The 19,026-nt window shown below is 42.4% G+C and overlaps 1 protein-coding gene across 1 annotated transcript; it reads right to left on the reverse strand.

The window, feature by feature from the left end:
- Window positions 1–1,078: 1,078 nt before the first annotated feature.
- Window positions 1,079–12,400, reverse strand: LOC109407726 (U2 snRNP-associated SURP motif-containing protein). Its single transcript, XM_029870368.2, has 11 exons — window positions 12,242–12,400; window positions 12,030–12,146; window positions 11,745–11,838; window positions 11,330–11,679; window positions 10,496–11,265; window positions 3,643–3,885; window positions 3,397–3,583; window positions 2,892–3,328; window positions 2,530–2,826; window positions 1,688–2,467; window positions 1,079–1,545 (listed from the first exon to the last, which is right to left on the reverse strand). The coding sequence occupies exons 1-11, from the start codon at window positions 12,245–12,247 to the stop codon at window positions 1,440–1,442; spliced, it is 3,387 nt and encodes a 1,128-aa protein (XP_029726228.2). The 5' UTR covers window positions 12,248–12,400; the 3' UTR covers window positions 1,079–1,439.
- Between the last annotated feature and the right edge of the window lie 6,626 nt (window positions 12,401–19,026).

Consider the following 19,026-nt stretch of genomic DNA (forward strand, 5'->3'; position numbering starts at 1 on the left):
ATACGGATTAGTTGGTGTACAGATGACAGGGTTCTCACGGGAAGTGCTTCAAGCGAGGCTTATATAACAACTGACAATAAAGAAACCTAATTTCCTTGACTTTCTACGCGATGGCCATCCGACCGAACAAACGTGTTTTCGTTAATCTCCTAGGCATTATTAAGACATGACGTATGTGCATGACGGAACAACTAGCAGGACACAGTTCCAGACGTCTCTTTTTAATAACGATATTCAGCATATTTCCAATAAAACTACACTTCAATAAAGCAAAGACTAAAGCTGCTATGATAGAACAGATCAGAATGACTTAATTGACTTATTGACTACATATTGGAGATCTACTTCGAATAACTGACAAATTGACAAAAACCTAACTAAATACATGGACCATACTACAAAAAATTGACAAAAAGAAAAAAGGGGAAACTTTTATTAAAACTATTTTTGTTCAACGCAGGCCAAAACAGTGTCGACTTGGGCCACGATATGCCTACGTACTTCTGTGTGTTGAAACAAAAATAGAGGCTCATAGAAGCAAACGTAGGGAAAGGGTGCGGTGTTAGAACATAAGCACAGTGTGCTACCGCCGTAATCACTATGAAAAAAAAAAAAAAAAAAAAAAAAAGTCATATGGCGTTTACTAAATAGTTGATTGATTGATTTGTCTTTATTAAAGAGACTTTCAGCCCTTGGCTGGTTCGTCTCTGTTTACTAAATAGGTAACGACATGAAATGGTGTTGATGGGTGATGCTTTGAGATGTAGAAAATATATCAAGAGAGCCTAATTCACCCTCTTCTTCTCATCTTCTTTGCGTTCGCATTGAAACTTGACATGCCTCTCTTCAACTTAGTGTTCTTAGAGCACTTCCACAGTTATTAATTGAAGGGCTTTCTTTGCCTGCCATTGCATGAATTTGTACATTGTGAGGCAAGTACAATGATACACAATGTCCAGGGAGTCCCACCGTCTTTGGATTGGCGATCCATAGCCTTAACCGACTAGCTGGAGACCCGTATTTCACCTAAACGGAACGAATTTCGAATAGCTTTAGAACAGTAAATCATCGACACAACTTGTTTGCAAACATACAATAGAATTCACTTTATTATCTCTTCTTTCTATTCATCATGTACTGAGTTGGTTTAGAGCTGCGTACACAGAAAGCATGCAAAAGTTGAGCCTAATGGAATCTTACTTTAAAATGGGTTCAATTTCAGTTAAAATGCTCAAATTTGCTCAACCTATAGTTTATAATTTGCAACTAGTCGCTTCCGAGACAATCATCGTTGCAATCCGAATGTTTATCGTTGAGTTTTGCACGATATCGGGTCAAATGAATTTAGAATTACTTTTATATGCTGCTAACTTAGCTTCACAAACTAAAGTATATTATAACAACATACATACTTACTGCACTTGTAGGTCAGGGGTGAGTTAGTACTTGTGTTTCTTGTGCTTTTCCGATCTCGCACTGCTACTGCCAGCGCTAGCATAACGGGAATAGCTATCTCGAGAGGCAGTCCGACTTGGCGAAGGCGATCTGTTGGATAGAAAATGCATATTGAACTTTAATTTCAGTTCGTTGGATGTTGAATAACAGAAAGTGCATAGCATATTTTACTCAAGCTTTAAAACTTAAACAAATCCAAACATCTAAGAAAGTATTGGTCGCAAATACTTACCGATACCTTCGGGCATCGTCCTCGTACTTTGAACTGACAATATCGTACTTGCTACTGGCGCTACTGCTACTGCCGGCGTACATCCGTTCACGATCACGATCCCGTTCCCGCAGATGGTCCCGTTCACGATCTCGATCGCGAAGTTCACGCTCTCGTTCTCGTTCCCGCAATTCCCGGTCCCGTTCCCGTTCTCGCTCTCGCAGCTCTCGTTCTCTATCACGTTCTCGCTCCCGTTCCTTTTCCCTTTCGCGTTCACGTTCTCGTTCCCGCTCACGCTCGCGCTCTCTTTCTCGTTCTCGTTCCCGTTCACGCTCCCGTTCCCTCTCATGTTTACTTGATGATGAGCTCTCGTATTTCTCATACTTGTCGTATTTGCTGCTCGATCGCTCATCGTACAACCGGGCATCGTACTTGGACGAGGAGGATGAGACGGTTTCGTACTTGTCGTATTTGGAACTGCTAGCGCTCTCGTATTTGTCGTACTTGGCCGAGCTGGACACTCGGGCAGGCGATTCCAGAAGGTCGTACTTGCTGCGGGTGGCCGGTGACAGAGAACGCTCCGAATGATGTCTTCGGGAGGGAGAACGCGAGCTGCTTCTGGACAGACGATGTCTACTGGACGTTGTCTTACTACTACGCACTTCCACCGGCGAAGCCTCCCGTTTGCTACGACTGCTAGTTGTATAGATAGGCGATCGGGATCGCCTTGAGGATTTGGATGGAGCTTCGCGGACGTATTCCGTGGATGATGACCGGCGGGTCTTTTTGTGCTTTCGGGAACTGCTGTAAGGAATAAATGTGTTGGGAAAAGATCTCAATGGCAAGGATTCGATTGTACTTACACCTCAGGACTGGCACTTCGTTTGGACAGCTTTTTCGAGTTGGCGCTTCGGTCGTACTCATCCGTGTCCTCGTCCGTATCGTCCATGCTCTGCTGCTGTGATTGCTGTTGTTGTAGCTGCTGCAATTGACGAAGTTCTTTCTCGGCCTTTTTGATTAATTTTCGCCGGTAGTGCGAAATTTCCTCGGCAACTGTCCATCCAACACGAACCTGACGGGCACCGGACTCAAACTCATCCTGGTACTGTACAATCTTGACCTCAATTTCGCGAAGGCGCAAACGGCGGGCTTCGTCGTCTCTGTTGAAAAGATATTCAAACATTAGATTGAGTATTATAAGATAACTGAATGTGTGGTTACTAACCCTTTCATATTTCCCTGCTCGTCGTCTGAGTTATCTCCCGCCGAAATTTGCGGAGGTTCTGGAGCCACCGGATCCAGAGTGTCCCACTTACTGGTCGTGATGGCTTGGGCTTCTACCTGTGATGCATCAACCGTTTCCCACTTGGAAGGTATAAATCCTCCCTTCCCCTTGCCAACTCCTCCATCGGAATCAACCTCCGCAGCAGATCCCACCTGATTACCATCCAAAGGAATACCGTCAATGTCCTCGTCCATGGGCATACCGTCGATATCTTCCTCGTCGCTGTAAATACCCTGCTTGAGAATGGGAGTTCGCGTGTCAGGTTCGGCCATTCCCTTCAACATAGCCGATTTCAACAAAGCGGCACCGTCCAGCGGAACGCCATCCAAGTCTTCATCTTCGATTTCCTCCTCCGGTTCTTCCTCTTGTTTTTCGACCTGAAAACGGAGGGATGCAATTTATAAACTAAACTCTGAACTTCGCCACAGAAATATAGTCATCTTACAATCGTAATTCCCAGAAACGTATGCTGAAGTTTTGTGAGGAACTCCTTTGGGTAAACGGCCCACTCCTCCCAGGCCTTGAAAACATTCATCACTCGGGTTTTGAACCCTTCCGCCTTAAGACGACTGTCGAGCTGCATGTGGTAGCCGTTCAAATTCTTGAAAATGTCCATCAGATTTTTCTCCAATCTGTAAATGAGATCGTAAGTCGTAACCCCTATCACTCCATGAACACCCCAGAAACTTACGCCTTCCGGAAGAAGCTTGCATTCTGCACCTTGACGCTGCAGTTGTGCAGAATGTCCGATATCAGATAGATGCGGGCAATCTTCTTCTTGACGACCGTCTCGTTGTTGGCCAGCGATTCGGTGATGCACTCGCAGATTTCCTCGGCCGCATCCGCGTGCTCGATGCAGAAGATCATTGCGTCGGCGATCCGTTGGCGCTCGGGGCTTAAATGGCGAATGAGATCCTCCAGACGATCCCGTTGGCTGTGAAGGGGCATGAATGTTATTAGTGATAGCTGCGAAATCACGTCATCAGAACAAGTAAGCAGGAAATCAGTGCTTCAAAAAGGATTCCGATATTTTCAATGGTGAACCTTCTCCACTGTACCTTAAAAACCAAATAGCTTTCCTCGGCAGAAAGTTTCCGAAGTCGGAATGCTTGTAAAACGCCGAATTTTTAAAACAAGTGCCTGTCCATAAACTACGTGAACTCGACTCTTAAGGGGGGAGGACTGTTAGTAGGCTGTCTGGCCAAATTCGCCGGTTCAAAAGAATTTCTAATCCTACCCCAAATAAACAAATATAAAAGATTGTCCGGATTTGTCCGAAAATTTCTTCAGCACTTCACCCCAAAGTTTTTGCATCAATTGGCTTTCTTTAGCGGTGCCAAAACTGAGCCGAAATCCAAATTTCCATGAATTTTAGTGCCCGGGAACCTTTTTAAAGATCAATTTGAAGTTTGTGTGGAAGCGATTCGATGAACCACCCTTCGTCGGATTGGAACTGGGCACAGCTGTCAAGCAGTGATTTCAAAAACGGTGAAAAAGTGATTTAAAAAAATGTCTTTGAAATTAATTTTAGGTAGGGGCCGTCCACGTGGACAGAAAATCCATGGTGTTTGACCCCCTCACCCCTCGCCGTGGACAAGCGTGGACTTTTCATTAACCCCTACCCCCCTCCCCCAATGTCCACGTGGACATCCCAAAAAATATTCTTTTTTCATTATTCTAAAATAAATGAAAAAAGTGATTTTGAAAGTTTTTTTTTATCGTTTTTTTTTTTCTTCATAAACAATGTCTTAAATATAAATAATTGAAAACTTTATAAAATACAAATATTCTACAGCTTTACATATAAAACAAACAAGTAGCACAAAATAGGTACCGTAAACCGGGGTCAAATTGATCTCCGGGTCGAAATTGATCAGACGATTTTCCGTTAGATAAAACATACTTCAAATAGTTTCCAAGCAAATATCGTTTAGTATCGGTTCCCAACTGCACGATAGTTGAAAGAAAATTAATTAAAATATGCTAAACCTTACCGAAAACCGTGTGATCAATTTCGACCCGAAGATCAATTTGACCCCGGTTTACGGTACCTACAAGTTTTTAACATTGTTTTTAATTCAGCTTAATGTTTGTGAAAGTGTGGGTTCGATTCTTGCTCCAGTTGGTGAAACATTTTCGTCAAACAGAAAATTCTTCATTAAGTGTCCATCGCCTAATGTTAGTGATTGTTCAATGCTTAGTCTGAACAGCCTCTGGTTGAAGATGGTGTTGTGCCGACAACGCCCCTCGGTGCAGCGACGCCAATGGCAAAGGAACGGATACTTTTCTGCAGGCCGCACTGGATCAGAACGTCAAGCGTGACAGCAGGCTAGATGAAGTGTCAACTGGACAAAAATAGTGAACCCTAGACTACATGCAAGTCATCAAAACATTTCCCTTTTAAAACGTAGATGTGCCTTTAATGAATTATAAAAATTATAGTATTTTCTTGCTATTTGATAATTAAACCTATTGCTAAATTGTGAATTCTTACCCAAAGCGAGTGATTTGAATTGATATCAATTGTAAGTAGTAGAAACTAAGGCCAATGAGCTTGAAATTGATTAGCATTTGTATTTTTAGTAGAAACCAAATCTACGGCCGCTACCGATACGATTCCTCTTAAATCTTGAGTACGTCCACTAAAATCGTAAGTTGATCATATACTTGTATAATCTAAAATAGTAATTTACAAAAATAAATTGAATTCGTAGCTTGAAGCTTACACCACCACAAAGTGTGTCTGCTGTCTCGATTAGTGACGTAACCCGTAACAACAGTGTTTTTTAGAATGTTTGTTAAATCTATGATTGTCTGATTGTTTTGTTGAGATAAAGTAATTTTATATCCTAGATTTTTCTTGAGATAAGATAATATTTCTTAGATTCTTACAAAAAACTAGATTTACAGCAACTAAATTGTATAGCTGAGGTTTAGACTTTAATATCCATTAGAAACAACTTAATTTTCAAAGGAACCTACAAAATAAAGTTTTTGAGATAAGCCTGCAAATCCCTACATGTATTATGACACTTTGAAGTAGTTTAAAAATTTGATATGAAACTTCGAAAAATCCATACACATCTATACATACTTCAATGAAAATTTTCTGACTAAAACACCAACATTTGCATGGTCTACGCTCCAATTTAAATCTCCTGAATATTCTTCGATGAAGAAAACTAAGTAATTAGAAATTCTGATAATTTGAAAAACAATAATCTGTGAATCAATACCATGATTTTTTTTTTTTTCCTTGAAGAAGTAACTGCTGAAGAGAATCTCATCAATAATGCGACGTAATTTGTTTGGTTTGTAGATTCTTGTTTCCCAATTTATACCTATGTCAATGTTGTCCACGTGGACATTTGACGAACCCCCACCCCCCTCTCCGTGGACAAGCATGGACTTTTCGCTAACCCCCTCCCCCTCCAAGCTGTCCACGTGGTATATGGCCGGCCCCGTAGGGTAAAAGCACTAGACTTCGCCACTGCTCTAGTCTTCGCCACCTCCACACAAATTCCTTTTTTTTATGTATGAAGTGGCGAAGATTAGTGCAGAATTTTAGAGGGGCGAACTCTAGTGTTTTTACCCTATCAAACTAAAGTTCTAAAAATCAAAAAAAATAATAGTGGCTCAGAAAAAGGTGTTTTTTTGTTGTTTAGAAATATATAATCATTGATTTTTTCTTAATTTAAAAACTCAATTACAGGGATTCTTCATTGAATTTCCCTCAAATGCTCCCAAGAGTTTGTTCGGCGATTGCTTCTGAGATTCCTTTATTATTATTGAAGAGTTTTGGCACTTCTCAGCAAAAATTGCTTGAAACTTTCACCTACCCCGGGCAATCGGAATGCCAAAGGGGATTAGGCTCTGTGGATCTCATCAGCCGGTTCGCTTATATCCTAATGAGTGAGCTTCGGATGTCAGTTGTGATGATTCAGGTACCGCCTAACTATACTACAGGTTTCAAGAATCACCGCTTTCAGGATGCTGTTCAGGTCCTTCTTCAATTCCAGCTCGTCTATGGACCTTTGGAGAGGTTTAGGAACAACTCCGGTTGCCGAGAGAACCGCCACATTTGCTAGGTGCCACATTTGCTTAAGCTCCTCCTCTAGGTCGTTCTACTTGGTTATCTTGCCGGAGAACGTTGATTGGACATTATGGTCTAACGGTACAGCGATGTCGATGAGGGTTACCCGCTTTATCCTTTTGTCGTAAACCACAATGTTGACACGACCCAGGTAACCACTAAGCATTTGAATAAGCCGTATATCAGCCCGTATTACGCATTTAAACTGCTTGCTGCCCTACATAAGCAGTTCGAATGCATAGCTGCCTTGAGCTAGCATAAGCTGTGCTGCTCAAATGCTTTCGGCTGTTAATTAGCATTTCAACTGCTTGAAGTGGTTTCACTTGGGAGCATACAGAATGCTTTTCAACTGCTCTTTAAATGCTAGGAGCAAAAAGGTTGGGAGATATGTTACGCATTTGGCAAGACATTTTGTCTCTCTCTTACAGAGCCTATGCTTCTGTTTACAAATTTGTGCATCTTATTTGTTTCTTCATTTTCCCCTACTCATCCAAACGCACCAAAGAAAACATTGCTGCAGCTGGATTGGATTAGGAACTTGTCCATCAAAAAATCACCAATTATATCATTTCGTCGGAAAATATGTGCCGAATAGGTGGATCCTTTGGTGGATCATAGGATTGTTTGAAAGAGGGAAGAAACAATCTTATTCCACAGATATTCCCGTAATGCTCTACCACAATGAAATATCTCAATGAAAACAAATTTTGGATGTTGAATCTGAAGCTGTTGTTCTTTATATTGGCGATTAAATCAACGCACGCCACCGGGACAGCTTTAGCCTCGTGGATCAGGAGCAACAGAATCCGAAGCAGATATGATTAATCAATCTCCGGATCGTAAGTTCAAACCTACATCACTACAAAAATCAGCAAAAAAGTACCACCTAGCACCGGCTGGAATATGGAAGGACAATGAAGCGGGGAAGCAGGCTGAGAAAACGAAAAGCAGACGTCAATCTATTTTTGTTTTTTTTTTTGCTCGACGAGGCGTTACGCTTCTTTGACATTTCGTCACGACGTTCCTGAAGGGATAGCACTAAGACAGCCCGTTATTTTGCCAAAACCTGCTGTGAGGTAGCACTATAGGCGCATATACGGCTAATTAGCATTAAACGCCTTGTCGTAAAGGCTACTATAATGCTGAAGGAATGCTATTTTAAATGCTTACTGGTTACTTGGGGAATGAGAACGTCCGTAATGATCTCGCGATCCCAGTACAGCTTTATGCCACTATTTTTCAGAACCGGGTCCGGTTGGTTCTTGTAGTAGCGTACAAATCTGTCGACCAAGTTGTGCAAGCTGTTGGTGCACAATCTTGGCAACTTCATTGTGACGATCGAGGTAGGCAGATCCCGCTAAAACTAAACAGCCTGCAACGACATGTTCAATCGCGTTCCCTACTGAATTGCACTTCCTACAGCGATCCTCCACGTCTTCGTGCAATATGTACCGCCGATGGTTCTTCGACGCAATTATCCGGTCCTGGATGGCTACCATGTAACCTTCTGTGTCCGAGAAGAGGTCACTCCGCACCAGCCACGCGTTCGATGTCGCCTTATCGATGTGCTCGAGCTCCAGTTGATGGGGGTGCGTCCCATGCAACTCCTTTTGCTTCCACGCTACGATCATCTCGTCAACAGTCTTGATGTCGCAGTTCAGCTAGTAATCCTCCTACGCTAGATGTAGGGCGCTGTAACCGTGGTCAGCTTCACATACAGTGCGGTACATTTCATGACGGCTCTGGCTTTCTACGAAATATGCCCGCAACTGCTGGATCAGGGAGACACAGTGCCTGGATATGGGTGACGCCTCTTCCTCCTACTGCGCTTGGCAGGGTGACTCTCTCGATGGAAGACTTTGGATGGCGCATGCGGTGCTTGGTGAACGCCACTCGTACTGCTCGTTCTAACGCCTCGAGGTCAGTCTTGGTTTACTTTACCACCCCAAAGCTGTAGGTCAATAGGGGCACAGGAAACATGTTGATCGCCTTCTCCTTGTTGTCGGCGCTGACAGAAAGCTGCTCAGAACACACTTGACACGATGCAGTTGCTTTTTGATCGCTGTGTGGCGAATACCTCTATGTTGCAGGAAGCCGAGGTATTTGTATGTGTCGCCTTCAACCATATTCCGAATCTCCTCCTGTTCGTTGACGGGGTAATAACTGGCGACCACTACTTGACCCCTGCGAAGATGGACTGACTGACATTTGTCAATTCCAAACTCCATCCGGATGTCGTTGCTGAACACCGTCACTAGCTGAAACAGTTGGTGCAGCATCTGGACTGATTCCGCAAACGTCTTCAGGTCGTCCATAAAGAAGGTGTGGGTTAGGGTGGCTCAAGCTTGTATGGTAAAATCACATGTCAAAAAGTTCAATGGGCTCCCTTCTTATTTCGTTCTATATGAGGCCAAGGATGCTCTGGTCAAATTTTTAGCTCAATCCGTTGACATGTGGAACTCCTTGAAAAGTTCTTTTTATGAATCATCCAATAGTTCTTTTTTGCAATCTTCCGGTAGGTCTTCGTGGGAATCCTCGGGGAATCTGTTTCAGGGGTTTAGGCTTTCCATATGGGAATTTTCAAAGAGTGTTTTTATGGATCCTCCAGAAACATCCTCTTTGAATCTTTCAGGAGTTCATTGGTTGAATTTCTTGGTTAATTCTCAACAGAAATTTTCGGAGGAACCGAAAATCGTCGGTCACGCCATTCAACATAGTTCTGGATAGTAAAATATTAATTCTGATGTACTGCAAACATTGAAAATGACAAGAAAAATGATAGAAGTAGTCATAGTTCATATCGTTTCCAGGATTCTTTTATTGAATGTGTAGACTGGAGTAGACTAGACGGATCTTTTGAAGAAACCCCAGAATAAACTCTAAACTTCTGATGAAATTTCTAATTGCTGAGGAGAAATTCAAAAACAACAAGAGGTTTGCTAAGGAAAAGTTTTTGTGGAATCCTTAAACAGAATTCCTTGAGCGTTGCTGGACGAATCTTCAGGAGGAATCCCTGATCGTAGGTATTTGTAAAATAATTACGAAAAGTAGGCCTAATGACGAACCCACAATCTAAGCCTCTCTTCCTCAAGAATTCTATTACCTTTTGCAAACGATTATGAGCAAATTCATGATATCATCCTCATTCTAATCAACACCTTTTATGGCATTCTGTTACATGATCCCGAGATGTCGACGTGGTGATACCAACAATAAGCAAACAAATACCTATGCCCGCAGAACATTCCTGCGCTGCGCAGACGACCCATCTTTTTTCCAGTGACCAAATTCCGGCATACTTTTTTCTTCGAGAAGAAATTTTCTTTCATTCTTTCAAGATAACTTTCTTCTCTTCGAAGAAAACATGCGTCGGAATTTGCCAACAAATTACTCTTATTTCAAAGTAATGAAACGTTTACAAATATAGATAGATAGGTATAAAGATACTTACGCCACCGATAGATTCCCTTTGTTAGCCTCCAAGTCCTCATCGTCCGCCAGTAGTTCATCGGGCATACCCTGAGTGTAGAAGTTGATCGGCGGTGGTTTCCAAATCGAGCCACCCTTGAACATCCGGAACTCTTTGGTACGCCAATCGGAAGCCGAGTCCCCCTGGAGCATGGAGAACAACTTCCACCGATAGTAGATGTGAGCCGGGCTTTCGTTTTCGAACAGGAACTTGTACATGGGGTTATCGATTTCCCGGGTCATAATCAGGGCCTCGAACATGGGACCCTCGCGGATCACGAACTCCACCATCCGATGGATCAACATCAGAAGATGACGTTCCGTCGGGAGTACAACTTTGACCACCGCCTTGTAAAGCACCTCATCCATCTTTTCCTTCATCTCCGGTTCTTCCATATACATCTTGGAGGTCATCTTCGGAATGTTGTCCAAATCGGCCGGGTTTGGTTGTGCATTGAACGGAAGTCCCGATGGTGGCGGAGGAAGAGTGTAAGCCACCAGCGCCGGCGGTATATAAAGCGGGTGAGTCATTATGGGAACCGATTTACCCCAGCCCAGCTTCATCAGGTAATTCATCACTTCCTTGCCATTCAACGCCCTCAAGGCTCTTTCTGCGTCGCGACGACTCATGTATGCAACAAAACCGCAATTCCTGCCCCGAGCACGTTCTTCCTCCGAGCGCGGCCACATAATCTTGATACTGGCCAGAGGACCATACTTACCGAACAGTTCCATCAACTCTTGCTCAGATATCTGAAACAAGAATCGATTAGCATTCCCTCACTTCCCCGTAATCCCTTCCCCTACACCCACATACCTTTGGATTCAAGTTGCCCAAGTAGATATTGGTCGTGTTCGGGTCACCATTGTCGAACGAACCCGATTCCTCCTTGTAGATCGGATCCGGCTCGACCGTCATCGGCAGCATCGATTTGGCAACGTGCTTGTACTTGTGTCTTTCCTCGCGCTCCTCCTGGATCTGCCTCAGCTCCTCCTTGAACAGTTCCAGATTGCTCTTTTTCTTCTCCTGAGCTTTCTTCTTGTTCAATGCCAGATCCTTCTTGCCCTCGGCGGTCATCATCTTGATGTAGTCGTTAGCCTTTTCCTGTTCGACGTCCAGCTTCGACAAGGGCTTATACAGCTTACCCTTGTCGCGGTTATCTTCCTCTGAAAGCCAGAACAAAATCCCAGGTGAGACACTTCTCTCCTCACCCATCGATCCCCACACTTACTTCTCGAGCCAGCATCGTACGTTCCGGCCTTCACCCAAACCTTTCCAATCTTGGAGGGAGCTTCTTGGAAGGTTTCAACAAACTCTTTGAACGCCTTAAATTGTCAAGTACGATTAGGGGTGCTATTTCTAGTGCATTTTGTTGTGATTACGAGTAGAGGACATTGCTCACAATATTGCCGCTCCAGAACGGAGTACGGCCAAGTAGAGCGAAAGGTGGAGGAAAAACTTAAAAGCAATCAAAAAACGAGAGTGTGGAGGAAAGTCTACTCAAGGATTCACGTACGTGTGCGGCTGCAGCTTCATCCTCACGCTTTTTCTGCTCTTCTAGCTCCTTTCGACTCAGCTGGCGCTTCCCCATCGTTCCGACGGTGAAAGCCTGCAGCTTCTGCTCGGCGATTTTCTGCGGGAAGGAACGAAAACAACCGGGGTAATACGCAATGTTTTCTCGAAAATCACAAGCTTTCTACACAATATTCAATCATCAAACGAACTTACCTTCATTGTTCCTTATTTTGGCTGCTTTCGATGCGAATTTAGTGTTGTTTTTGCGCACAAAAATGAGAAAAAGTGAATGTGGAACAATCCATTTAGCTGCGGCGATGATGAAAATTTTTAGATATGGCGACCGATAAACGTCAAAACTTTCATCGAACTGTCAAAAATTGGTAGCGTCCGGCTTCTTTTTGTTGGTAACCACATCGCAGGGGATAGGACGGCGGCAAATTAGATGTTGATCATTAGGGTGTGACAGCACTGATTAAAACAATGAGCCATTTTACGAGACGTTTCGGATCAGCTGATCGCTCATTTCATGAATGAAAATTTGACAGGAGGTTGCGCCCAAGCCCGTGAGTATTAATATCAATATCAACACTGTTGTCGTTTCGTAAAATAGACTATAGGGTCCTAAAATTAAAGACGAAATCTCGCTTATATTGAATATTCTCAATTTACTAGTTGAAAATCTGAGTTTTCTGCTAGCGAAGTTGGATTTTTCTCCAAATCCGTGCGTCGGACCTAACTTCGGAAGTGGTGCGCTGTATAGCAAACCTGGTCCGCTATACAGCGCACCACTTCCGAAGTTAGGTCCGACGTACGGATTTGGAGAAAAATCCAACTTCGCTAGTCGAAAATTCCGGGTTCCAACTGCACGTACAATAATACGATCAAGCATGGTATTCTAATCGGAATTGTACTTTACTCGAACTTTACCGTTTCTATCTGACATACACGGTGAAAAAAATCACTCAAAGTATGTGTTATAAGCTAGGGACGAGACAAAAGGCTAAAAAAAAATAAAAATTATATATTTTCAACTATGGTTAATAAAAACGTCAAAAAATGAGTAAATACGTACTCTCGAACCATATATTGTGGTTTAAAACAAGAATCCCAATAGGACTTTAGGAGCCTATTCTGGCGTTCGATTTCTTTACTGCCGTGAATCGCATATCAGTCCCATCTTTGCTGGATTTCCTACACTGAAATAAATTTTGTTGTGGAAATTACCGATTCGATAGTAAAATTACTAACCATACCTATGATTCTCAACCGACAACAAAATCTGTTAAGGTAGCTGAAATATGCTTGAAATTACAATGTATTGTAGTAATTTCAACTGAAATCATAGTCGTCTTAACAACAAAACATTGTTAATTTTTCCAGGACACGCATTTTACAACACAGTATGGTTAAAAATACAATGCTCATTTATTAAATTAAGATTATTTTTGGTAATGTTAACTACACTGCTAGTTAAGTTGACAGTGTTTTAGTGGAATTAACTGGAAAATGTTGTCGGTTGAGAATCATAGATACGGTTAGTAATTTTACTATGGAATTGGTAGTTTCTACAACAACATTTATTTCAGTGTGTGCAAATGGGACAAATATGCGATTCACGGCAGTTTAGCGGTGTTGAGATAATTCCATATTCTGAATCTGCATGCCAAACTGAGCCGAAATCCAAATTTTCATAAATTTTAGTGCCCGCCCGGATAAAAACTAACCATAGGGTATTTGGTGAAAACCATTCCTGCACCATACAGTGTATCAGCTACAATAATGTGTATTGTAATGAAATGGTTCGCCAAAAGCTTTGCACATTGTAGCTACTATACATTTACATTCGATTTTTATGTAACAATATATTATACTGTTTTTCTTACGTTTGAACCATTCACTTTTCCGAAACATTATTTTTCCGTGAATTTTTAATTATTTATTCAGTTTTAGATTTTTCCCGTGCTTTGTTTTGTTGATGTTTGTAACTTTTTCGATGCAAAGGAAAGGAAAGAATAAAAGTGAATAACACTGTTGAAAATGCTTTGACATCCATGTGCACAACAGAACATGTGCTCGATGAACAAATTGAGATTTGAAATTATGAAAAGAAATCCACGTACTCCGGTGAGACTCGAACTCACGACTCCCAATTCGCTAGACGGGCGCTTCTATTCCTTCAAGCTACGGAGTCACTCGACTATCTCCGTCGCCAGCAGGCCTAGGCCTGCTGGCGACGGAGATAGTCGAGTGACTCCGTAGCTTGAAGGAATAGAAGCGCCCGTCTAGCGAATTGGGAGTCGTGAGTTCGAGTCTCACCGGAGTACGTGGATTTCTTTTCATAATTTCAAATCTCAATTTGTTCATCGAGCACATGTTCTGTTGTGCACATGGATGTCAAAGCATTTTCAACAGTGTAATTTCCCACATGGCTTGGTCAGCCAAAGCAAAATCAAGAAATTGACAAAAGTGAATAAGTTGAAACATCAATTTAAAGTCAATAAAATGTTTAAATAAGTAGTAAACCAGATGTCTTAAGAACTGCAGATCCAAGAGATATAGCGGGCTAGGCTAGGGGCTAGGTATGTGAAGTGCGATGAGAGGAATACGATTGACGAACTTTATCTTTGACGTAGAGCCATCTTTATATATGGACTAAACTGTACACTGAAAGAACTTCTAATATAGGTTCGTCTGCGGGTTCACTTTTTAACCTAACTTACACATAAATCGAACTTGACGGTTTCCTCATGAGTTGTCATGTATTGCAAACTTTAATCAAACTGGAGCCTCAGCCTCAATATTGCAATACCAGTTAAGCACGCTGTAATGATACTTATGTACCTCGTCACCCACTTCATGCAACTACATTAGTGGTCTAATAACACTTAGCGCGCTCGGTATAGTTCCATCATGCCGCTGAACGTGTTGCCACAAATAATGCTTAGTTTGCAAAACCCAGTTATCTGGCTGGTGGGGCACTGAGACGAGACTCGCGAAGAGGAAAAAAAGCAACGTCAAGTGCAGCCCAACTGAGCTGTCAGTTGTAGCCCGTTTGATTACGTTACCTAAAACGAGGAAAGTATTGCTATCTCTTGAGTTCAGAGAAAACACGAAGTAGTTTAACGAGGAACGAATTAAAGTTTTTATTGAAAACGTCTTGATTGATTGGTGGTTGATACAGGAGTGAAGAAAAAATGGTTGGTGCTATTGAGCTTCCGTAACAACAGGTTGCTATCAGGTATCAGATATACGGCTCAGGCGGCACGTTCTCCATCGAACGGGAGATTTGTGCCTCGCACTTCATAGCCAATCATCACTTACCCGAAAGGAAAAGAGGAAGCAGGGAAGGGAGAAGGAGGGTTTTGAAAGAAGGAAAACGTAGAAAAGGATAAGAGAGGCTAAATTTCATACAAGCACCCCTAATGGGATACTTATATGATTCTTTACTTCCTGCACCCCCGAAAGGATACTGGAAATAAATTAGAATCTGAAACAAAAATGATTCATTATTCCCTGCACCCCCGAAAGGATACTGGAAATGAATTAAAATATCTCAACATCTGCCATAAAATCGAGCAACCCAAAACTGGATGTTCGTTACGAAAGACGTTGAGAAAAATAGAAGAAATGCACACATGGGCTCATTTCTTTGATGAAAAGCGAGCGAAAATCTTCTGGAAGCCGTAGTTGACCATAAAATTTTGCTGCTTCAGAAGATTGAGAGAATCATCACTGATGCTACAGAAAAGCAGGCGGTGACCCTTCTCAATTGGATTGATTTTGTTAACCCTCCAGGAGTTTACCTGCATAGTAGGATTTTGAAAATTCAATCTATTCAGAATATCATTCTGAGATAAATCTTCATTCGCATTGCAAGGTATGTTCAGGCCAATGCTGTTCTGATGAAGATTGAAAGATTCTATAACGAACTTGAAATCATCTTTCGCCGTCTCGTTGATTACCATCAGCTTTTGCTTCAACCAGTCGTGGCTTTCCTGGTTTTCGGGCGAAAACCAGATCTTTCCAAATCTGAGTCCGAAGCCAAAGAATGATGGAATGAACGAGCCGTGCGACGTCTGATAAAGAAGGACATTTAGGTCCCTTAATAACTCATCCTTCAATGTGTTATCAAATAAACCTTTCAACAACTTTATTTGAAAACGCAATGAAGCACGAGTATCACTCACCTCTGCATCCAAGGTAAGTTTTTTACCAGATGAAGCCACCTTTCGGTTGTGCTTCTTTCTCTGATTCTTAGAGTAATTTTTACCTCTTACGTTGAATCCGGTACTTCCGCCATTAGCAGAAGTAGACGGTTTTGCATTTGCTGGTCCATTTCTAGCATACTGAATATCTTCATTTGCACGTCCAGTAGATGCTTTTGAGGAATCTTCAGCTTGCAATCCTGAACCAGCAACAGTATTACCTACTTGCTCAGCCATTTTGACGATGCGGTTTATCGAAAACGCTCAGTAGTCGGAGGCGGCGAAAAGGAAAAGAATGATAATCTGAAATCAGAATACCCTCCAAGTCCTAAGCCAGATTGCTTGCTCACCAATACAAATTAATTGCAAAGAGAGCTTGGAGACTTTGAAGTAAATAAATAGCGTGTTAAACACAGATCATTTATTCAATATGCGGTACACATGGAATCCCAAATACACAGAGTTTGTGCATCTGAAAGGTTCCAACGTATACTACCATTGTTAAAACAAAAAGCGTTTCACGCTAAAAAAAAAAAATCTGCACATACAGAAATAGGACTTATGATCAATACAACCGTTGAAAAGCTTGTATAGTGACCATAAAATTCCGCATTTCCTAAACACGTATTTTGCGGTTCACCAGTTAAAAAAGAGCACACTAAAATCAGTAAAGATAAAGCGAGCTACCATTTGACTGGGGTACCGCAAAATATATATTTGGGAAACGCTGTTCCCCTAAAGGTACATTGCATACGTTTATAGAACACACGCAATTCCGTCTTGATAGTATTGAACACTAATTGTCAGTACACACCTCTAATAGCGAGCTAACTATCGACATAATCGAACAGAGTACGTCGACAAAATTCTCTCACTATGAGCATACTGGCTCAAGCTAATTGCAGAGAAGATACTCTACAGAACGAAACGAGAGCACCGCAGAATTTGCAGTAATCTAGTACTTCATCACCAGCTTTATCTGTGGAGGTGATGTTTACTTCGCAATATCGTCATGCTCCTTTGACAAATATAAGAACTGCGATTGTGATAAAATTTGAAAAAACAAAAAACATAATGTAATTTTTCAACTATCTACGCAGTATAGACGCGTAATCAGGTACGCAGAAGGGCATGTCCAGAAGAACAGCATACCCGGCATACCTATACAAGCATAGCCCAAGTTATCGTTTACTTACCTACCGCAGGGTGGTAACAGAACGCAGAATTCTCAGACTCTCATGAAGAGATTGACTGAGTTAATACTCACCTCACCAGAAGAGGAGATGAGAGTCACATACACAAGCACTTACATATCATACACGTACGTGAAAATCTAACATCAAATTGATGGCAGATATGGCTAGAATTAGAAATATATTTCACAATATTTCTTAACACTATTTACGGTATGAGCCACTGAACTTCACTTTTCCCGCAAAGACTGTGATTCAACACCACTGAACCAGTTACCCGAGGCACTGTTTATAAGCGATAGCACTAAAAAATCACATTATTTTAGATGCACCATCGCACTGGCGTCCACTACCCACGAACACCACTACCAATCCTAACAACAGGTTGCTAGGTGTCTACCCAAGCAACCTGACTTAGGCATCGATTACTACGTTTCTCAACACCCCCTCTTAATCGGACGGTCTTGCATGTATCCCAAACACATCTGCCACTTAGTCGAGTCGGCTTCGCTGTCCCATCTTCAATGTCAGGATCATCATCCACTGCGCTAACGCTTCTTGACCATTTTCCGGGGTTGGTGTGCTTAGGCTTACTGCTTCGCTTGGACGATATGCCGAGGTACGGATTGGTATCGGCTGAGCAATCCCCCTCTGGTTCCATTCCATCGACGGTGATCCTCTGCTTTCTTCCAGGTGAAAAACTGTTTGGATGTTGCCTGATAGCTAATTCCAGTTCGTAGAAACTTCCTTGCAACGGACAATCTGCAACCATTTTTCCTTGGAATTTCATTTCTGCCGATGATCTTTTAAAGGTCACTTCCACACCTGCAGCCGCCATTTTCTTCACAGCGAGCAGATTTTCACGTAGATCTGGCACATACAGCACATCGTGTATTACCATCTTAACGCCGTGCCGGTTGACTCCTTCAATCGATCCTTTGTGCCAAGCAATGATAGACTGGTCGTTCTTCGCAACGCTTATCTTCACAGGCCGCTGCAGCTTTTCCAACGTTGTAAAATAATCCTTCGATTTCACGAGATGATCTGTGGCTCCAGAATCCATCTTGAAGCTGATTACTTGTTCACAGTTGTTACGAGGTATGCGATCAGTCAGAAATACAACCGGTTCTCCTCCACAAAAAGTCACAGGTTCATCGGATGACTTCTTCGTCTTACAGCTTCTAGTCATATGCCCTCTCTGCTTGGATCCAACAAGAGCAGCAGGTACTTCCTCACCGACATCTGTCATCCGATCGTTCTTCTTCAGCTCTTCTGCCAGAAGACGTTCACGCACTACATCCAAGGTCAGCTTGTCCTCTTCCAGGTTCTCCAATGCGGTCACCAACGGATCAAAAGATTCTGGAAGTGTGACAAACAGCTGAGACACTAGGTCACCCTCTTCCAGCTTTGCGCCAGCCGATTTCAACTGCCGGATCAGCTCGTCGAAAATCTTCAGGTGATCCTTCACTGACGATCCTTCAATCATCTTCAGCTTTGCCATCTGCTTCCGGATTAGCGTTTGAGATGCCACTGATTTCTTCGCATACACGTTTGCCAGAGTTGTCCAAATCTCCTTCGCAGTTTCCTTCTCACGAAC

The sequence above is a fragment of the Aedes albopictus genome, chromosome 2 (genome assembly GCF_035046485.1).
Source record: "Aedes albopictus strain Foshan chromosome 2, AalbF5, whole genome shotgun sequence".
Taxonomy (NCBI): Eukaryota; Metazoa; Arthropoda; class Insecta; order Diptera; family Culicidae; genus Aedes; species Aedes albopictus.